At 36.7% G+C, this 22,008-nt stretch overlaps 2 protein-coding genes across 2 annotated transcripts in view; both read left to right on the forward strand.

Moving 5' to 3' along the window:
• PTPN22 (protein tyrosine phosphatase non-receptor type 22) overlaps positions 1–1,666 on the forward strand; it is a 59,960-nt gene extending 58,294 nt beyond the window's left edge. The window contains exon 21 of the mRNA XM_040231003.1: positions 221–1,666. Within this exon, the coding sequence (XP_040086937.1) occupies positions 221–285 (65 nt within the window). The 3' untranslated portion in view covers positions 286–1,666. The remainder of the gene's footprint in view (positions 1–220) is intronic.
• Positions 1,667–2,433: 767 nt separating this feature from the next.
• RSBN1 (round spermatid basic protein 1) overlaps positions 2,434–22,008 on the forward strand; it is a 40,396-nt gene continuing 20,821 nt past the window's right edge. Inside the window, exons 1-2 of the mRNA XM_040231002.1 lie at positions 2,434–3,170; positions 12,808–13,481. Coding sequence (XP_040086936.1) covers positions 2,465–3,170; positions 12,808–13,481 — 1,380 coding nt within the window. The 5' untranslated portion in view covers positions 2,434–2,464. The remainder of the gene's footprint in view (positions 3,171–12,807; positions 13,482–22,008) is intronic.

Below are 22,008 nucleotides of genomic sequence, written 5' to 3' on the forward strand. Positions count from 1 at the left end.
AAATTTAAGGTGTTATTAGAATTCTATTGTCATCATTTAAGCACTAATGTAATTAATTACTAGAATGCTTTTATAATCTATTACTAAATTGATCAAAGATGCTAACCTTTTAGGGAAAAAAAAATCCATATATTTCCACATATATCAAGACACTCAAAAGAAAAAGTGTTCACTTCTATATAAGAGATCTTTTTTCATTCAGTTTTATTTTTGTTCCCAGGTTTTGCAAATCGTTTTTCAAAACCCAAAGGACCAAGGAACCCACCATCAACTTGGAAAATTTAAAACAGCTTTGGAAAATTGCCTGCAAGTGAATCTGCAAATAAAACTAATAGAATACTGCTAGCTAAAATAAGTGTATATTCATAATATCAACCATGAAGATATGGTAATAATGTTAATAGCTTTAAAAGAAGACCAATATGCAAATAAGTATCAGAAGTTTTACATTTCATCTCATTTACATTGGGTTAGAAAGCACAAATAGGAGTTTGTCATTTAAACTTATGTACAGAGAATGCTGTATGAGAAAGTTTTAGAAGGGACTTATTTTCCTTTTTAGAAGTTATTTTTATTCTACTTTACCTTCTACCTAAATATAAACTTAAAAGATTTGTAAAAATTTGAGAAGTTACTATAAAAAGTGTTTTGAAAAATCTTACCTTGTGGTTGCAGTACAAAATTACTGCTTGTGAAAATGATTAATTCTTGGGAGTTATTTCTGCCTAAATGGAGTACACATCTTTTTCCAAGTGTTGTGGGAAACAAAGTAGTGAGAAAAGAAGTTACACCTAAAGAGAATAAAATATATACTTAATGACAGTAATCAGTCTTTTGTTTGGATATACCAAATAATAAGATGTTCAATTCCTGAAAAGCTTTAGCCAAAGTTGTTCAATTACTAAATCTAGAAAAATAGCAGAAAAATCAGCAAAATAGCAGGGTGGGAAGTGGGAGGGAGGTTCAAGAGGGAAGTGACCTGGCTGATTCATGTTGATGTAAGGAAGAAACAAACACAATATTGTAAAGCAATTATCCTTCAATCAAAAATAAATAAGGACAAAACAGAACAAAAAGCAGCTGTATAAACATGCTTTGTTTATACAGTAGCATTTTTTCATTTCAAAGGTCCTGTAAAACATGTGCAACTTATATCCAACTAACCAGAGGTACTACTAGTTAAATTTTTTTCTATATTAATATGGATTTGCCTTAAGAAAGTTGATCTTTCAAATCTTATTGTATATAACAATCAAGTTAATGGGTGATTGTCACAAAGGATTCCCCTTGACTAATAATGATTTCACTTAAAAAGTTTATAACTTTATGAAAATGGAACACATAGTCATTTGTTCTTCAATATTGTTCATTAGGAATCCCAATGAAGACAAACATTAGATGAAATATTACCTTTTTATTGTATAGTGTACTGTATACAAGAGGTGCTCCGTAAACTTTCTGGTTTTTAAACTAACTTTATAGTGTTCACTGAGCTGAATACTTCATGATACTAGTGGTATCAAACCACAGTGATTTTATCTTGAGTAGTTTATTGTAATCAATTACTTCCAAATATCTTTATCAAGGCGGTAAAATTGTAACGTGACGATCAAATTGTAAATAAATTTCCGATCAAATTGTAAATAAACTTCCGGGCAGAAAACTTGGTGAGTAGTGATGATTTCTGGAGCGTGCTATGGTAGACACACTTCTCAAATTTATGCAGCCGTATATTTACGATTTGAAAAAATCTTAAGAAATTTCAAAACATACTTTTCCATCTAGAATTTTTTCGCAACTGCAGGAACGGATTTAAATAATAGATAGACTCTACCTTTCCAGGCACTAGAGGGGCTGTGACTCGATGGAGAGGTGGGCGGCGCTCAGCAGGCTCCCAGGCAATTCTTGCACCTGCCTTGTCGCGCCTGTGCTTGTAACCATAGCAATTACTGCCCAGGAAGAGGTTCAGAAATGTCTGATTTGCAGCTCCATTCTATCTTAAAGCAAAATCGCCCTCATTTGCTATGTTACTACGTTCCCTTTTCCTCTGCATCTCATCGCTTGTCCAGGGTTGTAAAAGGCCGGAGATTCTTTTACCTCACAAAGGTTATGAGAGGAATAGCAAACTGAAAAGTAACTATGGAGACCACCTACTCCGTGTAAAATGACGAGGGGGGCACACGGAGACGATAATGGGACGCGCCTACAGACTTCGAAAGCTATTAACATTGTTTCGGCCGTTAAGGCGGTTGGCGGCAACTCTCCGCCCAGCGGCGGTTGCGTCGCAGCCCGAAGCGTGACTCGGCGCACGCTCTCTTTCTGCTCCTCGGCTCGACAAGCCAGCTACGCGGCGGGGGCGCGGGGAACTACCGCTCCCGTGAGGCTCTGCGCGGCCTTGGGTACTTTACAATAGAGCTCGGTCGGAGGGGCCTGCGGAGAAGCGCCGGGAAGTCCCGCTTCCGGCATGTTCAGCTCTGGACGAAGAATGGCCGAGAAGTGGAGGGTGGGGGAGAGACTCCAATGCCCAGCGGGCCGTGCGCGGGCGGCGCTTGCGCGATACGAGGACGGGGGGGCGGTCGGGCCATTTAAATGTGTGTTTGTGGGTGAAATGGCTGCGCAGGTCGGAGCGGTGCGCGTAGTACGGGCGGTGGCGGCGCAGGAGGAGGCGGACAAAGACGGGAAGGAGAAACCCCACGCTGGGGTCTCGCCGCGGGGAGTTAAGCGGCAGCGCCGAGCGAGCAGCGGGGGGTCTCAGGAGAAGAGAGGGCGGCCGAGCCAGGACCCCCCTCTCGCTCCCCCTCACCGGCGGCGTCGCAGCCGCCAACATCCCGGGCCGCTGCCGCCAACGAATGCAGCCCCAACCGTCCCAGGCCCTGTTGAGCCTCTGCTCTTGCCGCCTCCGCCGCCACCTTCGCTGGCACCCGCCGGGCCCGCTGTCGCTGCCCCGCTCCCGGCCCCGGGCACCTCGGCCCTCTTCACCTTCTCGCCCCTGACGGTGAGCGCAGCCGGGCCCAAGCATAAGGGCCACAAGGAGCGGCACAAGCACCATCACCACCGCGGCTCTGATGGTGACCCCGGCCCCTGCGCTCCGGGAGAGCTCAAGCACAAGGACAAGCAGGAAAACGGCGAGAGGACAGGAGGGGTGCCTCTCCTCAAGGCCCCCAAGAGAGGTGAGAGCAGCCGAACTGCCCCGAGCTCGGGCTCTATCTGGGTCTCTCTCTGTTTCGATATCCCGCCCCTTTAATCCTGAAAGACGCCTACCCTCCGCTTACCTCCTGCTGCTCTGCTCCCCTAAGCCCACTGGGGTGGACCCTGGATTTCCGTCCGTCGACACTGTCTGACCTACTTGAAGCTTCTTGCTTCGAGGCCGAGCTGTCAGTTACTAACCCCCTTACCATTCCCCCCTCCCGGAGCCTTTACATTTGTTTTCAAAATCGCCAGGGTTTCCGCGCCGCGCGATCCTTGGCATGGGATGGTATGTGGGGTATTAAAAACTGTCTGAAGTAAAGGCTTGTCGCTAAAACACCCCCCCACCCCGTTTTCCTTGATGGAAAGCTCCACAATATTGAGTATGGTTTGGGGCTATTAAGGAGTTTGAATTTTTACCGAGATTAATTAGCTCGACTCACAGATTGCCTTAGCTTCTGAAAGATGAGATATCAAACACAGTTTATCTTGTGGTTTTCTTCTTTTTTTTTTTTAATGTGGAGGTAAAAATCATTTAATTTTCAGGAAAGGGTTTTCTCTCCTCTTTGATCCTTGAAAATAGTACCAGCCGAGCCTCTGAAAAGTGGAAATGTTCAGTAGGCGATAGTAGAGACAAGAATTCCAGTTGCCTTTTAATTAACCTGGCACAACAAATTGAGAATTTATTTCCAGTAGACTTACTAAAGTCAAGAATATAATCCAGAAGATGTAGGACTCTACTGAGTGAGTGTGGGTTCTAGAGAAATTAGATTCACAAAAATTGCTCTTTTCCTATTCGAAAGTACCTGTAGCATTTATTTTCATTCTCTTTGGTAGAGGGAGGCGGGGGCGCGGATAAGAATTTTGACTATGCCATGTATTTGTACTTTGTAGGTGATTTTATGTAATTTCTTAGCATTATCTTCTGAAGAGTTTAAAATACTTCTGTGTTCTTAGTACTGGGGCAGTTGAGTTATGTGTTAATGAACTAGTCTTTCAGTCTCAGGTTGGGTGAGTTTTGGCTTTCTTACACATATTTGGTTTTAACCTAGGGCTAATTAGTTTGTTTTGTGATGGTGCAGTTTGTTGCAGATTACTGCTCAGTAAGTTTTTATTGAATTGAATTAAATTTTTCTTCCTTTGTTGGTATCTAAGTCTTATTCTGAGGAATAGAATTTGTGCCAGATGGACAGGAGTGCCAGTTTCCACCACCAGTATACCATAATCTTGCTCTGTTTTATTTTTACCTTTATTTTTCACTTTTTCATTTCATGTATGTATTTTTGTGGGTTTTAATTGTATAGAGCCAGAGGGAATCTTAGAGATCATCCAAATCAAATTTGTATTGTCGAAAAGTGAAAACCCAGGCCTAAAGTAGCGAAGAGACTTGTCTAATCTAGTCACAGTTAACTAGCAACAAGTACCAAAAAATTTTAAAAAATCATTGGCATAATAGGGAGTAGAACCTAGATCTCCTGAATCCTAGTTCAAGCTTCATCGTCCAGCTGCATGGTGTTGCTTTCTCATATTGCTGTTCATTTTTTCCAGTTCTTTACTTACCTTTTCCCTGTTCTTTGGCATCAGAATGGCAATAGCCAGTTCCTTTTAGAATATCTGACATCGCCTCCTTTTATGGGGGGAAGCAGCAAATGCATGTATAATAATTCACAGTGTGTGTCTCTGAAAATTGTAGAGGCCGTGTCTTAAAAAACAAACAAAAACAAACCTTTAACCCAGTGCTGCCTCCCAGAACTTTTTTCCAGTGATAAAAATGTTTTGCATAAATGTGTTGCCCAGTGTGGTAAGCCATTAGTATGTGACCCTTCAAACAAATCTTGAAGCCTTGGCTCGTGTGACTGAGGAACTGAATTTTTAATTTTATTTAATTCTAATTATTTTTTAATTAAGTAGTTCCTTTCAGCTAGTGGCTACCACATTGTACAGTGCAGCTCCAAGCATATGTGGTTTTCCAGTGTGTGAAGAAGGAAAAGTGGGTTATAGTGAGGTCATTTAAACATTTTAACTTTTTAAAAAATTGAGATATAACTGATCTATAACATTATATTATTTTTAAGTATACAAAGTAATGGTTCAGTATTTGTGTACATTGCAAAATGATCACCACAATAACTGTAGTTTTAAACAATTTGACTTTTGAATGAGACTTGGGTTATGTATTCTGGAGGGAAAGGTTCCCTGTTCAGATACATTGGGAGGAAAAACAATACAGTAGCCCTCTAGATACATGACACACACTGGCATTTTAAAAGTTCTGCGAATCTTACAGAAAATAAACTGGTTTAACCTTTGTTTAATCCAGGCTTTTGCACAACACTTTGATGGATACCTTTTGTTTTCCCACTGAATATCTTTATACTTGGTATAGTGATATGCTGGAGGCGTGCCTCTGGAATCCATCTGAGTGTCAGTCATGGCTCTACCACTTACTGTATGTCTATGGACAAATTACCTTAAGCTACCTCAGTTTCAGTTTTCTTATCTGTAAAATAAGGTTGAAGTATTTCTTTTGTAAGATTGTTTGTAGCTTAAGTGAGACACTATGTGGAAAGCACTTAAAACAATGTCTGGCTGTTATTAGGTACTGTTATAGCTGCTTTTTGTTATTTTGTCATGATTGGTCCTTGAAACAACTCTAAGATTAATAAGGAGAGTTGCTCGACCCTTGTTATTTATAGAACTATATCTTCCCTTATCCTCAGATTTTCGGGAACTCTTTTAACTTATTTTGAGATAATTATATATTCACAGGAAATGGCAAAAATAATACAGGGAGGTCTTTACCCTACACTAATTTCCTCCGGAGGTTACATCTTACATAACTATTATATAATATCAACACCAGAAAAATTAACATTGTTACAGTGGTGTGCCTATAATTTTGTGCTGTTTTAACAGTTGTAGATTAGTTTAACCACCACTGCAGTCAAGGTACAGGACTATTCCATGACCACAAAAATCCCCCTTGTGCTCTGTCTTTGTAATATTAGAACTTACTGTGTCTCACCTTCCCCAATCCCTGGAAACCACTAATTTGTTCTCCATGTCTATAATTCTGTCATTCTGAGAATGTTACATAAATGGAATATATAGTGTGCAATTTTTTGAGATTTTTTTCCACCTAGCATGTCCTTGAGATCTATTCAAGTTGTATGTATCAATAGCTCACTTATTTTCATTGCTGAGTAGTGTTCTATGGTATGGATATGCCACAGCTTAACTAGTGACTTGTTGAAGGACATTTTGGTTGTTTCCCATTTGGCCATTTTGAACAAGGCTTCTGTGAACTTCATGTTCAGGTTTTTGTGTAAACGTGAATTTTCATTTCTCTGTGAATGTAGTTGCTGGCAAATGTATGTTTAGGTTTTATTTTTCGAAGATATGGCCAAACTATTTCTTGAAATATCTGTACCATTTTACATTCCCACAGCAATGTATGAGAGATCTATTTTCTCTACATCCTTGCCCAGTATATGGTATTGTTACTATTTTTATTTTACTGTTTTAGTATGTGTAATGATACCGCATCATGGACTGGAATTGCATCTCTCCAGTGGCTAGTGATATTTAACATCTTTCCATGCCATCATTTGCTGTCCATATAGTCTCATCAGTAAAATGTCTCTTTATGTCTTCTTCCCATTTTCTAATTTATTATTATTTTTTTGGCTTTTTTATTATTGAGTTTTGAGAATTCTTCATGTATTACAGATTTGTATATTCTCAGAATAATGGTTTGCAAATACTTTCTCCCACTCTGTTATTTGTCTTTGCGTCCTCTTAACAGTGTCTTTCAGAGAGCAAATATTTTTAATTTTATTTCAATAAATGTATTGATTTTCTTTTATGGATTATGCTTTTGGTGTCACATCTAAGGTCCCAAGACCTCGGTCCCAAAGATTTTCTTCTATTTTTCCAAAAGTTTTTTAATTTCAACTTTTACATTTGAATCTCTGATCCATTTAAGTTAATTTTGTATAATATGTGTGGTTTAGGTCAAGGTTCGTTTTTTTTGGCCTATGATATCTAATTGCTCCCGCACCTTTTGCTGAAAAGACTGTGCTTCCTTCATTGAATTACTTCTGTACCTTTGTCAAAAATCAATTCCACTGCTTATTTTTTTATAACCTGTGAGCTGAGAATGTTTTTAAATATTAATTGGCTGCAAAAAATATATGACATGTGAAAATCATATGAAATTCAAGTTCAGTGTCCAGAAATAAAATCTTATTGGAACACCACTCTTCTTATTCAGATGTATTGTATACATTCAGAGTTTTTGCACTGTAGCAGTGTAGGCAGTAGTTGGGACAGACAATATGACCTGCAAACTTACTCTCTGGCTCTTTGTAGAAGTTTGCTAATCTCTGAAGAAGGCCATTCAGCTAAGAGACACGTTTCTACATACCAGCTGAACAGTACTCAGTCCAAATTCGTGTATGAATTAATTATGAATTTTGACTCAGACATTTGGAGTTGCTCAAGCTTCCCAGGTGGCCCTAGTGTAAAGAATCTCTGTAATGCAGGAGGCATAAGGTTCAATCCTTAGGTTGGGAAGATCCCTTGAAGAAGGAAATGGCAACCCACTCCAGTATTCTTGCCTGGAGAATCCCCATGGACAGAGGAGCCTGGGTGGGCTACAGTCCACGGGGTCGCAAAGAGTCAGACACGACTGAAAGACTAGGTACAGCCCAGCACAGCACATACAGAGAACTGAGATAAATAGATAATCTCATTTATCAGAGCAATACCTTCAGGGACTGATATATTTCTTTACTTACCTAGAGAAAGATGAAGAAGCCTTTAGGGACATATTTACATAACCTTAATAATGTTATTTTTGTGATTATGCAGAATTATCATGTAGTGGGCACTCAGTAAAATATTTTTTGACTGTGTTATGCTCCATTTATTGGAGGGTCTTCCAGGCCATCTCAGGTCTGTTGATTGTAGTTAGATACTTTTAATTTTATCATCTAGGGAGAATAGATCTAGGGAGAACAGGGAGAGAGAAGGCAGAAAGAATAATTTTGGGGTCAGACAAGTAAGAATTTAAATTTATTTTGTCACCTGTTCCCTTTGTGACTTAAGTAACATGGTCTTCCCATGTGGCACAGGAAACGCAGGAGAGGTGGGTTTGATCCCTGGGTGGGGAAGATCCTTGAAGAAGAAGATGGCAACCCACTTCAGTATTCTGGCCTGGAAAATTCCTTGCACAGAGGAGCCTGGCAGCTACAGTCCATGGGGTCACAGAGTCAAACACGACTGAGCATACACACACAGAAGTAACATATCTTGTTTCAAGCTCTGTTTTCTTCTCTGTAAAAAGAATTTATGTATCTCCTTCACTGGTTTGGAGATTAAAATGAGATAAACACACATGATCCCTAGCAGACACTTAATGAATAATAGTTTTCTTCCCTCTTTCAGATATATCTACCCTTTTTATGTGATTCTCTGTGGCCCACCACTAGCTCTAGTTTTGATATCCCAGAATTATTACCAGTTTTTCAAGGAATGTAATAGAATATTATTATGAAAGTGATAAAGGTATTGAGAGGACTTACTGTGTGTCAGATACTGTAATGAGGGCTTTATATTCGTTGTCTCATTTAATTCTTACATAACTCTGAAATAGATACTAGTATTAATAATGTTTTATGTGGTAAAATTAAAGTTTAAGGAAATTTATGAGCTTTCCCAGAGGTGTTATGTATCAAGTATTTGTCATGTTTTGGAACTGTTCTAAATACTTTGTATGCTTTGTTTCATTTACTCTGCACACTGATTTTATGAGGAGATACTGTACTTCCTCCTACTTTACCAATGAGAAACAGGGTATTAATACAAAGAAATTAACTTGCAAAGGTAATACTGCTACGACGTGTTGGGACAGGGATTCAAATCTAGCCAATCACTTTTAAACACCATAATTAGAGGGGTTGTGGGTACAACAAGGCAGTGTTATTAAGTGTACAGTGATTACTAACATGGTGGCCTTCCAAATCTGCAGTTTTATGTTTTTCCTTTTGAGTCAGATTTTTATATGGAGCTGGAAGAACTTTTAATAAGACCAAAGAGTATTTATTTGAGAAAGTTAGCCTTTATTCTTTATTATGATTAGTAAAATATTTAAAAAAATTATAATTGTTTTGCTTTGCTTATCCACCATGATTTTTAGAAATTGAGGATATTGCCTATTTTTCAGTTCTAAGCTATAATTCAAGCATAAGAATGGTGTTGATGAATTTAAATTTTGTAATGTGAAAAGGTAATTTTTTTGCATTAATGAAGGCTTTCAATAGTGATGTTATATAAATGGTACTATTTAATAGTTGATAATATATTAATCGTATTAGCATACGTAAGGATTTTATGGATAGTGTCATGTATTAATCTATAGTTATAATGCCCTTTTTTAAAAGACAGCCAGCAATTTATCTCTCAAATGTATATCTTCCTCTGTAGCATTACATATTTCTCTTTAATCTGATGACAATAAATAATAACTTTTCCACTATAGGGAAATACACTTGAATACGTTCTCTGGAAAACAAAAAACTCTCTGCTAGAGATGGAAGAATTGTGAAGACTTTAGACATTGCCCTTTTTAAAAAACTGATACGTAATCGACATATAACATTGTGTAAGTTTAAGGTATACAGCATTGATTTGATACATTTATTGCAAGACATTGACTTTTAAATAACATTTTTAATGCAAGGCAAGATAAATTTGGTATCATTCTCTAAAAGCAAGTGACTAACTTCCTGCAATAACCTTGAACAATTTTGTATGTATGCTGCTATTAATTAGTTGCTGTCACAATAATAAATAAATGTTATTCATGAAAATTCATAGTATGATACAGGTAGTCTCAAATTTTTCTATAAATGCAGGCTTGCTTTATCTGACTGAGCCTAGGTAAGAATCAAAATTTGAAAAATAGGATTAGTGAGGAGATGGACATTTATTTCATATTTTAAACTTTTATGAAATATGAGATTGTGATCAATTTAAGGCCCTTTTCATTTCCTTGTGCAGTGGGTTTTTTTGAGATGGACTGTGTTGGGCTAATGGAATGGTTCTCATATAAATGAGTTTCGGAATAAAACCCACAGAGACTTGACTATCATAGAAATACCATTGGTAAGCTGATAGTATAGAAAATGTGTTACAATCAAGGCAGCTTCTTCTTGGTGTTAATTTCAGTGGCAGATCTAGGTCACAATTCATCTTCTGCATACCAAATGCCTCCTCTGAAGCTTAAAATAACAAGACCTATTCAGAGGTATTTTTTTCTTTTTATTTTTTTCCTGTGAAATTGCCAAAACATTTAGCAGAAGATAATTACATGACTATTTTAAAATTGGTCTAACCTTTATATTTAATGGCATTAACATTTGGTTGCTTGGGAGGCTTGGCCAAATTACTGATTTGATATATGAGAAAAGTATTAGATTAATTTTATTTGGTAAAAAATATAAATTACTGAGTATTTTAAGAATTCTCCAAGATTTAGTTACATATGAAAGATAGCCTTTCCTTTTGCAGCTTTAAACAATCTAATTACATTATATTTTGATATATGATTTCAGTTTACTCATAAGTGATGGTTGCAAATGAAAGGTTTTATTTTTGTTAAATTTTATTTTAATTTTTATTTCTTTTAAACAGACTGAAAGTCATTTGGTATCTGTATACTTCAAAGTCTGACTTGTACATTTAAATATTTTCTTTAGAAAGTTTGTATAACTATTGTAATAGCTGATGACTTGGAATGATTTTGTATTAAGTAGTGTGATTTGTCATACATTTATATATTATACCAAGTAAATTCTTCACTGTAAAAGCTATTGAACTTGTTCTTCCTAGATCTAGTAGTAGGATTAATTGGAGTATCAGTCTTAACATTGAATTACTGTATCACGTCAGAAATACAGTTTTTGGATGGATAAATTCTATACAATAAATACCACTCCAAGCTTGAAAGATGGTCAGGACCATACTTGTTATTTAGTCCTGAATATTTCTTTCTGGTGTTATTTTTCACCTAGTAAATACAGATGCCGTTTTATTTTGGGTTTATCAACCTATGATAATCCTTCAAAAATTAAAAGTACTTTTTCAAATTATGAAAGTAATGTACATTTATTATAGAAATTAGAAAATAAAGATAAGCCAAAAAGAAGAAAGACATTTATAATCCTACCAGTCTAGGTAACTGCCATTATTACCTTAATGTTTATTTCTCAGGTTTTTTTTTTTTGTGTTATACATATACAGAATATAAATAGATTGGTCATACTTTTTTCTTTTGCTTCTCTCTAGAATATTTTTCCCCAGAAAATATGCCTAGCTTGTCTTATTACTGAGGGCTCAGCCTAAATGTCACCTTCCAAAGAGAGCTTCCCTAGCATCTAGAGTAGCATACTGTTACTTTCTAGTCCAACTAGACTATACGGTCTAGGAGAGTAGGGAGGGATAAGATCTGTTTCAGTCAACGCTGTAACTCTAGTGCTTAGAAGGGTTTCTGGCATATAGTGGGTACTTAATAAATGTTTAAGTGAATATTTTCAAAAATAAGATCAAATTATACATACGTTAGATGCTCTGGAAAGAAAGGTAAGATGTGTATTGCTTACAATCTAGAGGAAAGGCGGACAATTAATATGGTAAGTTCTATATAATAGAGGAAGTACAGTATTAAGGAAGCATGTAGTAGAAGGTATCCAAATTGGGTGGGGACGAGTTGTTAGAGAAGGCTTTCTGGAAGCGTGACAATGTAAACATTTCATAACCTTGTAATTTGTCAGTTCTTTTCATCTATAATATAATTTCTAATGATTGGGTAGTATTTTATCCAGAGTTTAATGTAAATATCAGAGTTTGTATGTAAATACCAGAGTTTAATCCATATCCTGTTGTTAGTCATTTAGGGGATTCCCTAAATAACACTGTTCTCCATATCTTTATATGTCTTTTCTTAGTTATTATTTTCTTATTTTCTTGAGTAATTTTTACTTGGGGTGGAGTTTATGAGACCAAGAATTATAAATATTTTCAGGGCTTTGTACATATTCATTTTGGGGATACCGAATTGCCCTCCATGACAGTTGTACCAGTTTATATTTCAAGTAACAATAGATAAGAATGCCACCCACCAAAGTTGCCAGTTTGTTAGGCAAAATGATGATGTTACAGCTTAATTTGTTCTTGTTTGCTTCACCTGTATGTATCATACTAGTTTTATAGACAGAAAAATAATGGCAAGCTTTAATTTAGATTTTACAGTTCTTGAGCAGATACTCCATACAGTATGGTGTATGTGAAATTATTCAGATATTTATCTTTAGTTATCTTTAGTTTTGATTATAAATCATATTAGGTTATATGCTTACCTTTGCATTATTTAGCAAAGTCTTCAATTCAGAATACTTTTGTATTTTAAGATCTTTGTCTCATTTTATAAACATGTAAATTATAATGACAAATTCGGGAGAAACTAAAAATAGGCTATTTAATTTCAGATTGCATACCTTAAGAAGCTTGTATGTTGACACTAGGCCTAGTAACTAACTTCTTTTTAATTATTGTGGCCAGAAACACCAGATGAAAATGGTAAAACCCAGAGAGCTGATGATTTTGTCTTGAAGAAAATAAAGAAGAAAAAGAAAAAGAAACACCGAGAAGATATGCGAGGAAGACGCCTTAAAATGTACAATAAGGAAGTACAAACCATCTGTGCTGGCCTGACCCGCATCAGTAAGGAAATCCTCACCCAAGGACAAATAAATAGCACTTCAGGAGTTAATAAGGAGTCCTTCAGGTATCTGAAAGATGAACAGCTGTGTCGATTAAATTTGGGCATGCAAGAATATCGGGTACCCCAAGGAGTACAAACACCTTTTATGACTCACCAGGAACATTCTATTCGTAGAAATTTCTTAAAAACAGGTACTAAATTTAGCAACTTTATTCATGAGGAACACCAGTCCAATGGTGGTGCTCTTGTCCTTCACGCTTACATGGATGAACTCTCATTTTTGTCTCCAATGGAGATGGAGAGATTTTCTGAGGAGTTTCTTGCTTTGACATTCAGTGAAAACGAGAAAAATGCTGCTTACTATGCTTTAGCAATAGTGCATGGAGCGGCTGCTTATCTCCCAGACTTCTTGGACTACTTTGCTTTTAATTTCCCCAACACTCCAGTGAAAATGGAAATTCTGGGCAAGAAAGATATTGAAACAACCACCATTTCAAATTTTCACACTCAGGTAAGGTAAAAATCATTGTTAAATTGTTTAGTAAATACAGGTTACAGTACCTCAAAAGTATTAACTTCATTCTGTTGCATAACACATAGCGGCACACTGTTGATTAAAATTCATGGTGGTAAAAGTGGTTCAGATTGTTTATAACTCTAATTAAAAAAGATCTTAACTGCTGAAATTCTTTGGGGTGTGGCTTGTTACTTGCTTGGTCTAAGAAATGCTTTATACCTGTTTTACATCCTTTTTTGTGGAACAAATTTTTATGGAAAACCAGCTTGAAAACCAATCCAGTTTTTTGTAAATTGGGTAATATTAGTGTGGATGATGTGATTTAGATCTGGTAGCCACAGGGTAACTAGTTAAGACTTAACTTTTATGTCATGATAAAACACATGAGGGCATTGGCCTACTTGTCAGGTTTTTGCTGTTTTTGTTTCTCTTCTTTCAGTAACTTGTTGGCAGTCTATCCCAGAAACATACCCCATTTATGTGACTTGGAAGTGTCACTAGGAAGACCGCCATAGCCTCTGCTCCTTCTGCCTATGCATTATAGTAGGTAAAGACATTTTCTGAAGCCTTGCTTGGGCAGCTAGGCTTAAGTCAGCAGGGAAACCTCTCCTTCCTAACCAGTGGTTTTTAACCAAACATTTTTTCAGTGAAGTTATTTTAGGGCATAAAAAGAAGTTGATAATGTGTCCTAGTTTTTTTCTTGCTTGCTTTTTTCATAAGGATTCTGAACATGAATGGTCAGCTATAATTTGTATTATAGATATAAATTCTACAGTAGTTTAGTGGAGACTGTTTTACTTTTTAGAGATTTATGAGTATATAACCTGTTTTTTCAGGTTATCTAATAATTTGCTGCCATTCTTTTCCTTAAGATTTTTTTTTTAAGTAAATAGATTTGCATCACAAGACTCTCAGCCACCTACATTATAGTGGTTTCAAGCCACTTAGATTTATATGAAACCTTCTCTGACTTGAATCTTTTTAGTGATTCTTACCATCCTTGCCTCCAATGAGGGGAGTATCCAGTTTAGATTTATGAGCTTCAGAATTTCTCTAATTGAAGTTCTCTCTGCAGTAGAGAGAGCAGGAGCAGCCAATCTGGAGAGGTCGCAAGATGGGGCTGCCCAAGATGTTGGAACACGATGTGCAATAAAGGGCTTCGTCTTGGATTTTGGCCTTATTACCACAATCAGGTACCGAAGTGCTGACTTTTGTAGTAGATTTTCTTTTTTCTTTTTCTTTTTCTTTTTTTTAAAGGAGTTTTGCCCTTTGAAGGTTAAGGAATCCTATTTTTATAAATATTGGAAAAGGGACTGAAAATAATTCTCTTAAATATAGTTCTCCTAAGTCCCTATCTAACAAAGAAGGATATTGCTGAGAGCAGAATTAATGTTCTCTATCAATTTTTTCATTTAGAAAAATGCAGCAAATTTCCTATTCTAATTGATAGACCAGCAGACAAATCTGAGAAATAAGCCAGAAACTTGGGGGTGGGGGGAATATCTTGGTTTTCTAATGGTGATTTTTTTTAACTTTCATATTAGCTAGTCTCTAGTGGATCAAGCTTATGTGTCAATAGACAGTACCCAGTCTAAATTAATAGAATAAAATATCTCTAAATATTCCCTGCTGATTTTTGTCCTCCAACTAATTTTTTTTAATGGAGCTGAAATTTAAATGACTGTACCAACAACTTACCTTGAGATTTGCTTTGAGATTTATAAAGTAGCCACTTTTTAAGAACATAACAAATATTATTAATCATTTCAACCACCTAAGGATATTGAGGGCTGTTCAGTAAGTCTTGTGTTCCAGTGATCCTGGCACTTAATTTTATTTATGAATTTCAGTCATTGGAGAGACATGAGGTGCGGGTATAGGAGATTATCATAGCTTGTGAAACTACGAATTTGCAGCTAAAATTTTTGGCAGTTGGGATGGAACCTCACATAGTAGTTCAGATTTGTTTAGCACTTTGGGGTTTATAGCAATGCTTTCATGTTCATATCTTACTATTTGAAATAATCTGTGGGGGAGAAGGTAAGCAGTTTTATCTGTTTTTCATAGAAGAAACTGAGGCTTGGAGATGTTCATTATAACAAGGTCATGTAGCTAGTTAAGTAGAAATACTGGTCAGGGGATTCCCTGGTGGCCAAGTGGTTAGGACTTGGTGCTTTCACTGCTGAGGGCCCATGTTCAATCTCTGGCTAGGGAACAAAGATCCTATAAGCCATGCAACATGCCTCCCTCTCCCCTCCAGAAAGAAACTGTGCAAACCTAAGCCACGGGAACGACAGATGCATTGTTTACCACTACTCCTTCCCTCACTGATGAAACTATGTGGTTAGTGAAATTAAAATATCTCACTTTAATATAGTGTTCAGAAAGCTATTGTAATGTTTTTCAAATTACTCTTAGATTGTTGGGAATTAAGTGAATACCTTATGAATTCTGTGTTTTGTTGAGCCTTATGAATTTCTGTTAAAAATAAAGTGAAGTAAATTTTTTATTACTTTAGAGATACAGTTAATGGAAGTTATTTATAGTTTAAATATGTAGCCATGATAATTATTCATGACTATATTTCAAGCCAGTTTATTCAGCAAACATTTGTTGAGAACTTACCGTGTACTGCACAGTCTGTTCTTAAAAGAACTAATTGATGAGCTCAATCCTAGTGGAAGAGATGAATAAACTAGCAAGTATAATACAGTTTTAAGTATTAGAATAAAGGTATGCATAGGCAAAACCCTGTAATAGAGGGAGCATAGTTTGTGGTGTTACCTAACTCAGACTTAAAGTGATTAGAAAAGGCATTTTAAAGCATGTGATGCTTGAATAGAGTCTTGAAAGAAGATTACTTAGCATAATAAGGTCATCTTAAACATAGTGAATAATGAATAATAGCCTGTGCAAACATAGAGCCATTAGAGAATGGGGCACTTTCAGGAAGCTGCAAATAGCTTGACAAGCATAGTAAGAGTCTATGCTGACTGTTAAGGGCAGTTAACACTGGAGAGAGAGACAGAAATCAAAGTTGTGAAGAGCTTCGTATGATGTGCTTTAAAAAAGTACTTTTTCCTGAAGGAAATGGGGAATCATTGGTGAGTTTTAATAGCAGAGTGCTATCAAGTTTGCAAAGATTGCACAGTAGTGTGAAGGGTGAAATAGAGGAAAATGAGATTGAAAGCAAGATGACTGGTTAGATTACTATGGTAACTAGATTGGAAATGATCCATGTCCAAACTGATACTGACATTAGAGAGGAAGGAATGAAATTTGAGAAATAATTAGAAGATGGGATTAATTGCACTGGGTGAGGGAGAAGAATGGAGTATTAAAATGATTAGGACAAATGAGCGGACTGTGGTGACAAAGTCAATACAGGATTGAAAAAGTTAGTTTCTAGGTGTTGAGTTTAGTTTGAGATATTTTATGTTGAGGTACTTGTGAAGACAAACAGAAATTTCTGTCTGTTAGTAAGATATATGGATCTTAGACTGGGAGACATATCTAGACCTAAGATACATAAGTTGGCCCATGAGCATATAGATGATCCAGGGACAGCATTAGAGATGGAAGAGAGGAAGCTGTGAATGGAATTCTCTGATGCACCCACATGTATGAGGAACATGGGAAGAATTCAGAAAGAAAGAGAGGTAGAGGGAAGGCTACAGTACAGCTTTTCTAGGTTTTAAGAATTGATGAAGGGCTTAAATATCACATCCATATTAGGAGTCAGGTAAGATAAGGACAGAAAAGTGTTAGGTTGCTTAATTAGGAATTTAATTGGAAATATTATTTAGACCAGTGCTTTGCAAACAATGGCCATTTAAATATTGTAAATTATGCTTTTTTTAAGAAGCTTGGTACTTGCTCTGTGAATAAATTTGGCACCACCAGGGAACTTGCTAGAAATGCAGACTCTCAGATCCCTACCCAGATCTTGAGTCAGAATCTGCATTTTAACAAGATCCTCAGGTTATTCATACGCATATTAAGGTTTGAGAAGTACTACTTTAGAACTTACTGGCTCAGGCCAGAGAAAGTAAAATTCAAATATAGGTTTTATTATGTGCAAGAAAAACTATAGCTTCTGTTACTTTTAAGTATTTAAATTATTGTAGTAGGCAAGCTAGGATGCACATGGAAGTGCTTGTTTTCCTTTACTGTTCAAAAAAAGTCAAATGTTTTAACACTGAAGGAGGTAAGTTCATGATAAATATCAGTTGAAGATGATTGTCAAATTTGATTACTTATCTCTTAGAACTTGATAACAGGATAATTTTGTAAAGTTGAGTTTCCAATCTAAAGTACTACACATATATTGATAATATGGTATTTTTACAATTCTGTAGGACTATTCAGGTCAAATTAAGTTTTACATAATCATTGGCTAAATAACAGTTTTGACCAAAAGTTTGTGTTTGTGGAATGTTTTGGTCAGTTAATGGAGAAAAACTAGTGTTCTCTTAGAAATGTATTTCCTTCTTAAAAAACTATGGAATATATATAATTTATGGGTTTTTTTTGGCTTGGATGTTATTTCTTATAATTATTAGCTACTTGGAAACTTTTTTTTTATGGTTTTCAACTTTGAAGTGTGGTAGTTCTGCAATAAGTATGCACTGCTTGGTTTGGGAACCAGATCCCACTTGCCACGGGGCAACTGATTCTGAGAGCTGCAACTAGAGAAGACTGTGAGCAGCAACAAAGAGCCTGCATGCCACAACTAAGACCCAACGCAGCCACATAAATAAATAAATATTTTTTAAAAAAGAGAAAGAGCGTAGAACTAGAAGAGTGCTTTGTAGCTTGGTAAATAACTGAGAAACTCTTAAGGAACTACACATCAGTGTGTTACATAAAAGAAGAAATAAATATTTTAGTTAACTGACTTTATAAAACAGCATAAACATGGTAGGTTAGTTTTTTTTTCCCTCTCATTCTGAGTACAGCTTACAATAGACTCATTTTGACTCATGCTGCTTTTTTACTGTATGTTTTAAAGTGGGAATGCCTTTCTATTCACAGGTCACAAGGTTAGGAAGATTGCTGGCTAGCTTTTTCCTTTCTGTTTTTTTTTTTTTTTTTTTTTTAAACAATCAGCTCGAAAAGGCTTCTTCCTGAAAGATGAGTTCTATGCAGTAATTACTGCCCTACCACCCCTCACCACCTCCCCCCCATCTCTCCTCCCCTCAGGGCTTTTCCATATTGTGTATTTGTGTATTTATAGCTTGGTGTTCTACTAGGTTTTTCTTTTTTAAAAATAAGTTGTTTTGTTTTATTCTTCTAGAGCAGCAAAATTGAGAGGAAGGTACGGAAATTTCCTATATAGTCCCAGGCCCCACGTATGCATTTGTTCCTCCCATTATCAGCATATCCCACCTCCCCAACCCTTCACCCCCACCCCCCTGCTCTCCCCACCAGAGTGATAAATTTAATTGCTGAGTCTACACTGATAACATGGTAATCATCCAAGGTTCATACTTTACATTACACTTCACTCCTGGTATTGTACAATCTCTGGGTTTGGACTAATGTATAATGATAAATGTTCATCATTAGGGTAACATACAGAGTATTTTCAAACTGCCTGAAAAATCCTCTGTGCTGTGCCTGATTCTTCCCTATCTCCCCTTCTAACCCCTGCCAACCACTGAGCTTTTTTAGTGTTTCCATAGTTTCAACTTTAAAAGAATGTCATATAGTTGGAATCATATAACGTGTAGCCTTTTCAGATTGGCTTCTTCCACTCAGTAAAATATACATTTACACTTCCTCTGTGTCTTTTCATGGGTTAATATGTATGCTTAGTCGCTCAGTTGTGTCTTGACTCTTTGCAACCCCATGGACTGTAGCCCACCAGGCTCTTCTGTCCATGGAGATTCTTCAGGCAAAAATACTGGAGTGGGTTGCCATGACCTTCTCCAGGAGATCTTCCCAACCCAGGGATTGAACCCAGGTCTCCCACATTGAGGGCACATTCTTTTACCATCTGAGCCACCAGGGAAGCCTGCTTGATAGCTCATTGATAGCCAGTGTGATAGCTCATCATGACTTGATCAGTTCAGTTGCTTAGTCGTGTCTGACTCTTTGCAACCCGATGGGCTGCAGCTCACCAGGCTTCCCTGTCCATCATCAACTTCTGGAGCTTGCTCAAACTCATGTGCATTGAATCAGTGATGCCATCCAACCATCTCATCCTCTGTCGTCCCCTTCTCCTCCTGCTTTCAGTCTTTCCCAGCATTAGAGTCTTTTCCAATAAGTCAGTTCTTCCCATCAGGTGGCCAAAGTATTGGAGCTTCAGTTTCAGCATCAGTCCTTCCAGTGGATATTCAGGGTTTATTTCCTTTACAATTGACTGGTTTGATCTTGTAGTCCAAGGGACTCTCAAGAGTCTTCTCCAACACCACAGTTCAGAAACATCAGTTCTTTGGTGCTCAGCTTTCTATATGGTCCAACTCATACAACCATACATGACTACTGGAAACTATAGCTTTGACTAGACAGACCTTTGTCGGCAAAGTAATGTCTCTGCTTTTTAATATGCTGTCTAGGTTGGTCATAGCTTTTCTTGCAAGGAGCAAGCGTCTTTTAATTTCATGGCTGCAGTCACCATCTGCAGTGATTTTGGAGCCCAGATAAAGTCTGTCACTGTTTCCGTTGCTTCCCCATCTCTGCCATGAAGTGATGGGACCAGATGCCACGATTTTAGTTTTTTGAATGTTGAGTTTTAAGCCAGCTTTTTCACTGTCCTCTTTCACTTTCATCAAGAGGCTCTTCAGTTCCTCCTTGCTTTCTGCCATAAGGATGGTGTCATCTGCATATCTGAGGTTATTAGTATTTCCCTCTGCAATTTTGATTCCAGCTTGTGCTTCATCCAGCCCAGCATTTCACATGATGTACTTTGCTTTTTTTTAGGACTAAATAATATTTCATTGTCTGGATGTACCACAGTTTATTTATCCATTCATTTATTGAAGGACTTGGTTGCTTCCAGGTTTTGGCTATTATGCGTAAAGCTACTGTCTTCTAATTTTTAACTGATCTATGGCTATCCTTATTACAAGGTGTATTATTGGGGAGCACAGCTGAAGCTTATTTAACACTTAGCAGTTGATACAGGGTAACTTTTATAAAGTTTTGATCTAAAGGACTAGGTATGTATTGACATAGAGCAATATATATTGCAAAATATATTCAAATACAATTGTTTCAACTTTTATAGGTACTATAAATACATTTAAAAATTTTAATACATGCAAAGCTAACTACCATTTCCTCATGGGCATTACCCTCCTATGTACAAACTATCCTCCCCTACTTGCTTTGCCTTCTGATTTTACTAGAGGGTGAGTTTTCCCTGTTTGGCATTATGTCTCTTGCTTCCATAGCAGCCTTATTTTTTCCTGTTCTTTGTTCTCTACATACCTCCCTCCAGTTCTCATTATACTTGGTTTTTCCTTCCCATCACATACTTTGGGAAGTGGTAGAACTCAATTTGTTCTTTGCTTTCAAGTGCCATTTCCAGGCCAGAGTTTCTCAAACATGCCAGATCCTAAGAATAATCCGGCTTTGCCAGTTCCAGACACATATTTAGAATCTCATGTTCCACTACTGGAATTTCTGATTCATTCTGTCTAGAGTGAGACCTGAGATAAATACTCAAGTGATTTGATTCTTGTGATCAGGCAAGTGTAAGAAACACTAAACAACTTCATCATTCCAAACAGAAACTCTATACCCACTTCCTTAGGATCTTTACTCACCCCATCCCATCTTTCTCCCTTCCATTGCCCTATAAAGAAAATTGCACATTATTTTAAGTGAATTCCTGCTTTATATGTTTTCTTCATTTTAATGAAAGGAATATTTATTCTCCCAAGAAGTCAGTCTTTATGAGATTTATTTCAGTATATATCATCTAATGTTTTGCTATGCATGTATGCACATATAAACAATGTTATATAACAATTTTGTGTGATTTAACACATAAATCATAAATGCCATGTATCAGTCTACACATTGCTTTGGTTCAACATTGCTTTTTTAAAATTTCAACATTACTTTTTAGAATTACATTGATACATGTAATTCTGATTCATTTATATTAACCACTGTGTGTGTGTGTGTGTGTGTGACTATGTCACTTTAGTTTCTTGTTTTTGAGCATTTAGCATGTTTGCAGTTTTGTAATACTATTGTGTTGGATTAAGAATATATTTGGAGATTTATCCTGAGGTGTATATATCTTGTATACATCCCACGTATCCTGTACACGTATATAGTGGGATTTCTGTTTGCCTTTTTCTCCTCTTCTGGGAGTCTGTGACTGTTTTGTTGCATTAATTCAGTGACTCAAATATCTGAAAAGTCTTTCTTCTACCGTTAGATTTGATTGGTAGTTCAGGTAGATGTGAAATTCTAGGTTGGAGATCATTTATCTGCAGATTTATAAAGGTGTTGCTCCAGTGTCTTTAAGCTTTGAGTGTTGCTGCTGAGAAATCCAATGTCAAGG

This window comes from Oryx dammah, unplaced genomic scaffold (genome assembly GCF_014754425.2).
Source record: "Oryx dammah isolate SB20612 unplaced genomic scaffold, SCBI_Odam_1.1 HiC_scaffold_28, whole genome shotgun sequence".
NCBI classification, from domain to species: Eukaryota; Metazoa; Chordata; class Mammalia; order Artiodactyla; family Bovidae; genus Oryx; species Oryx dammah.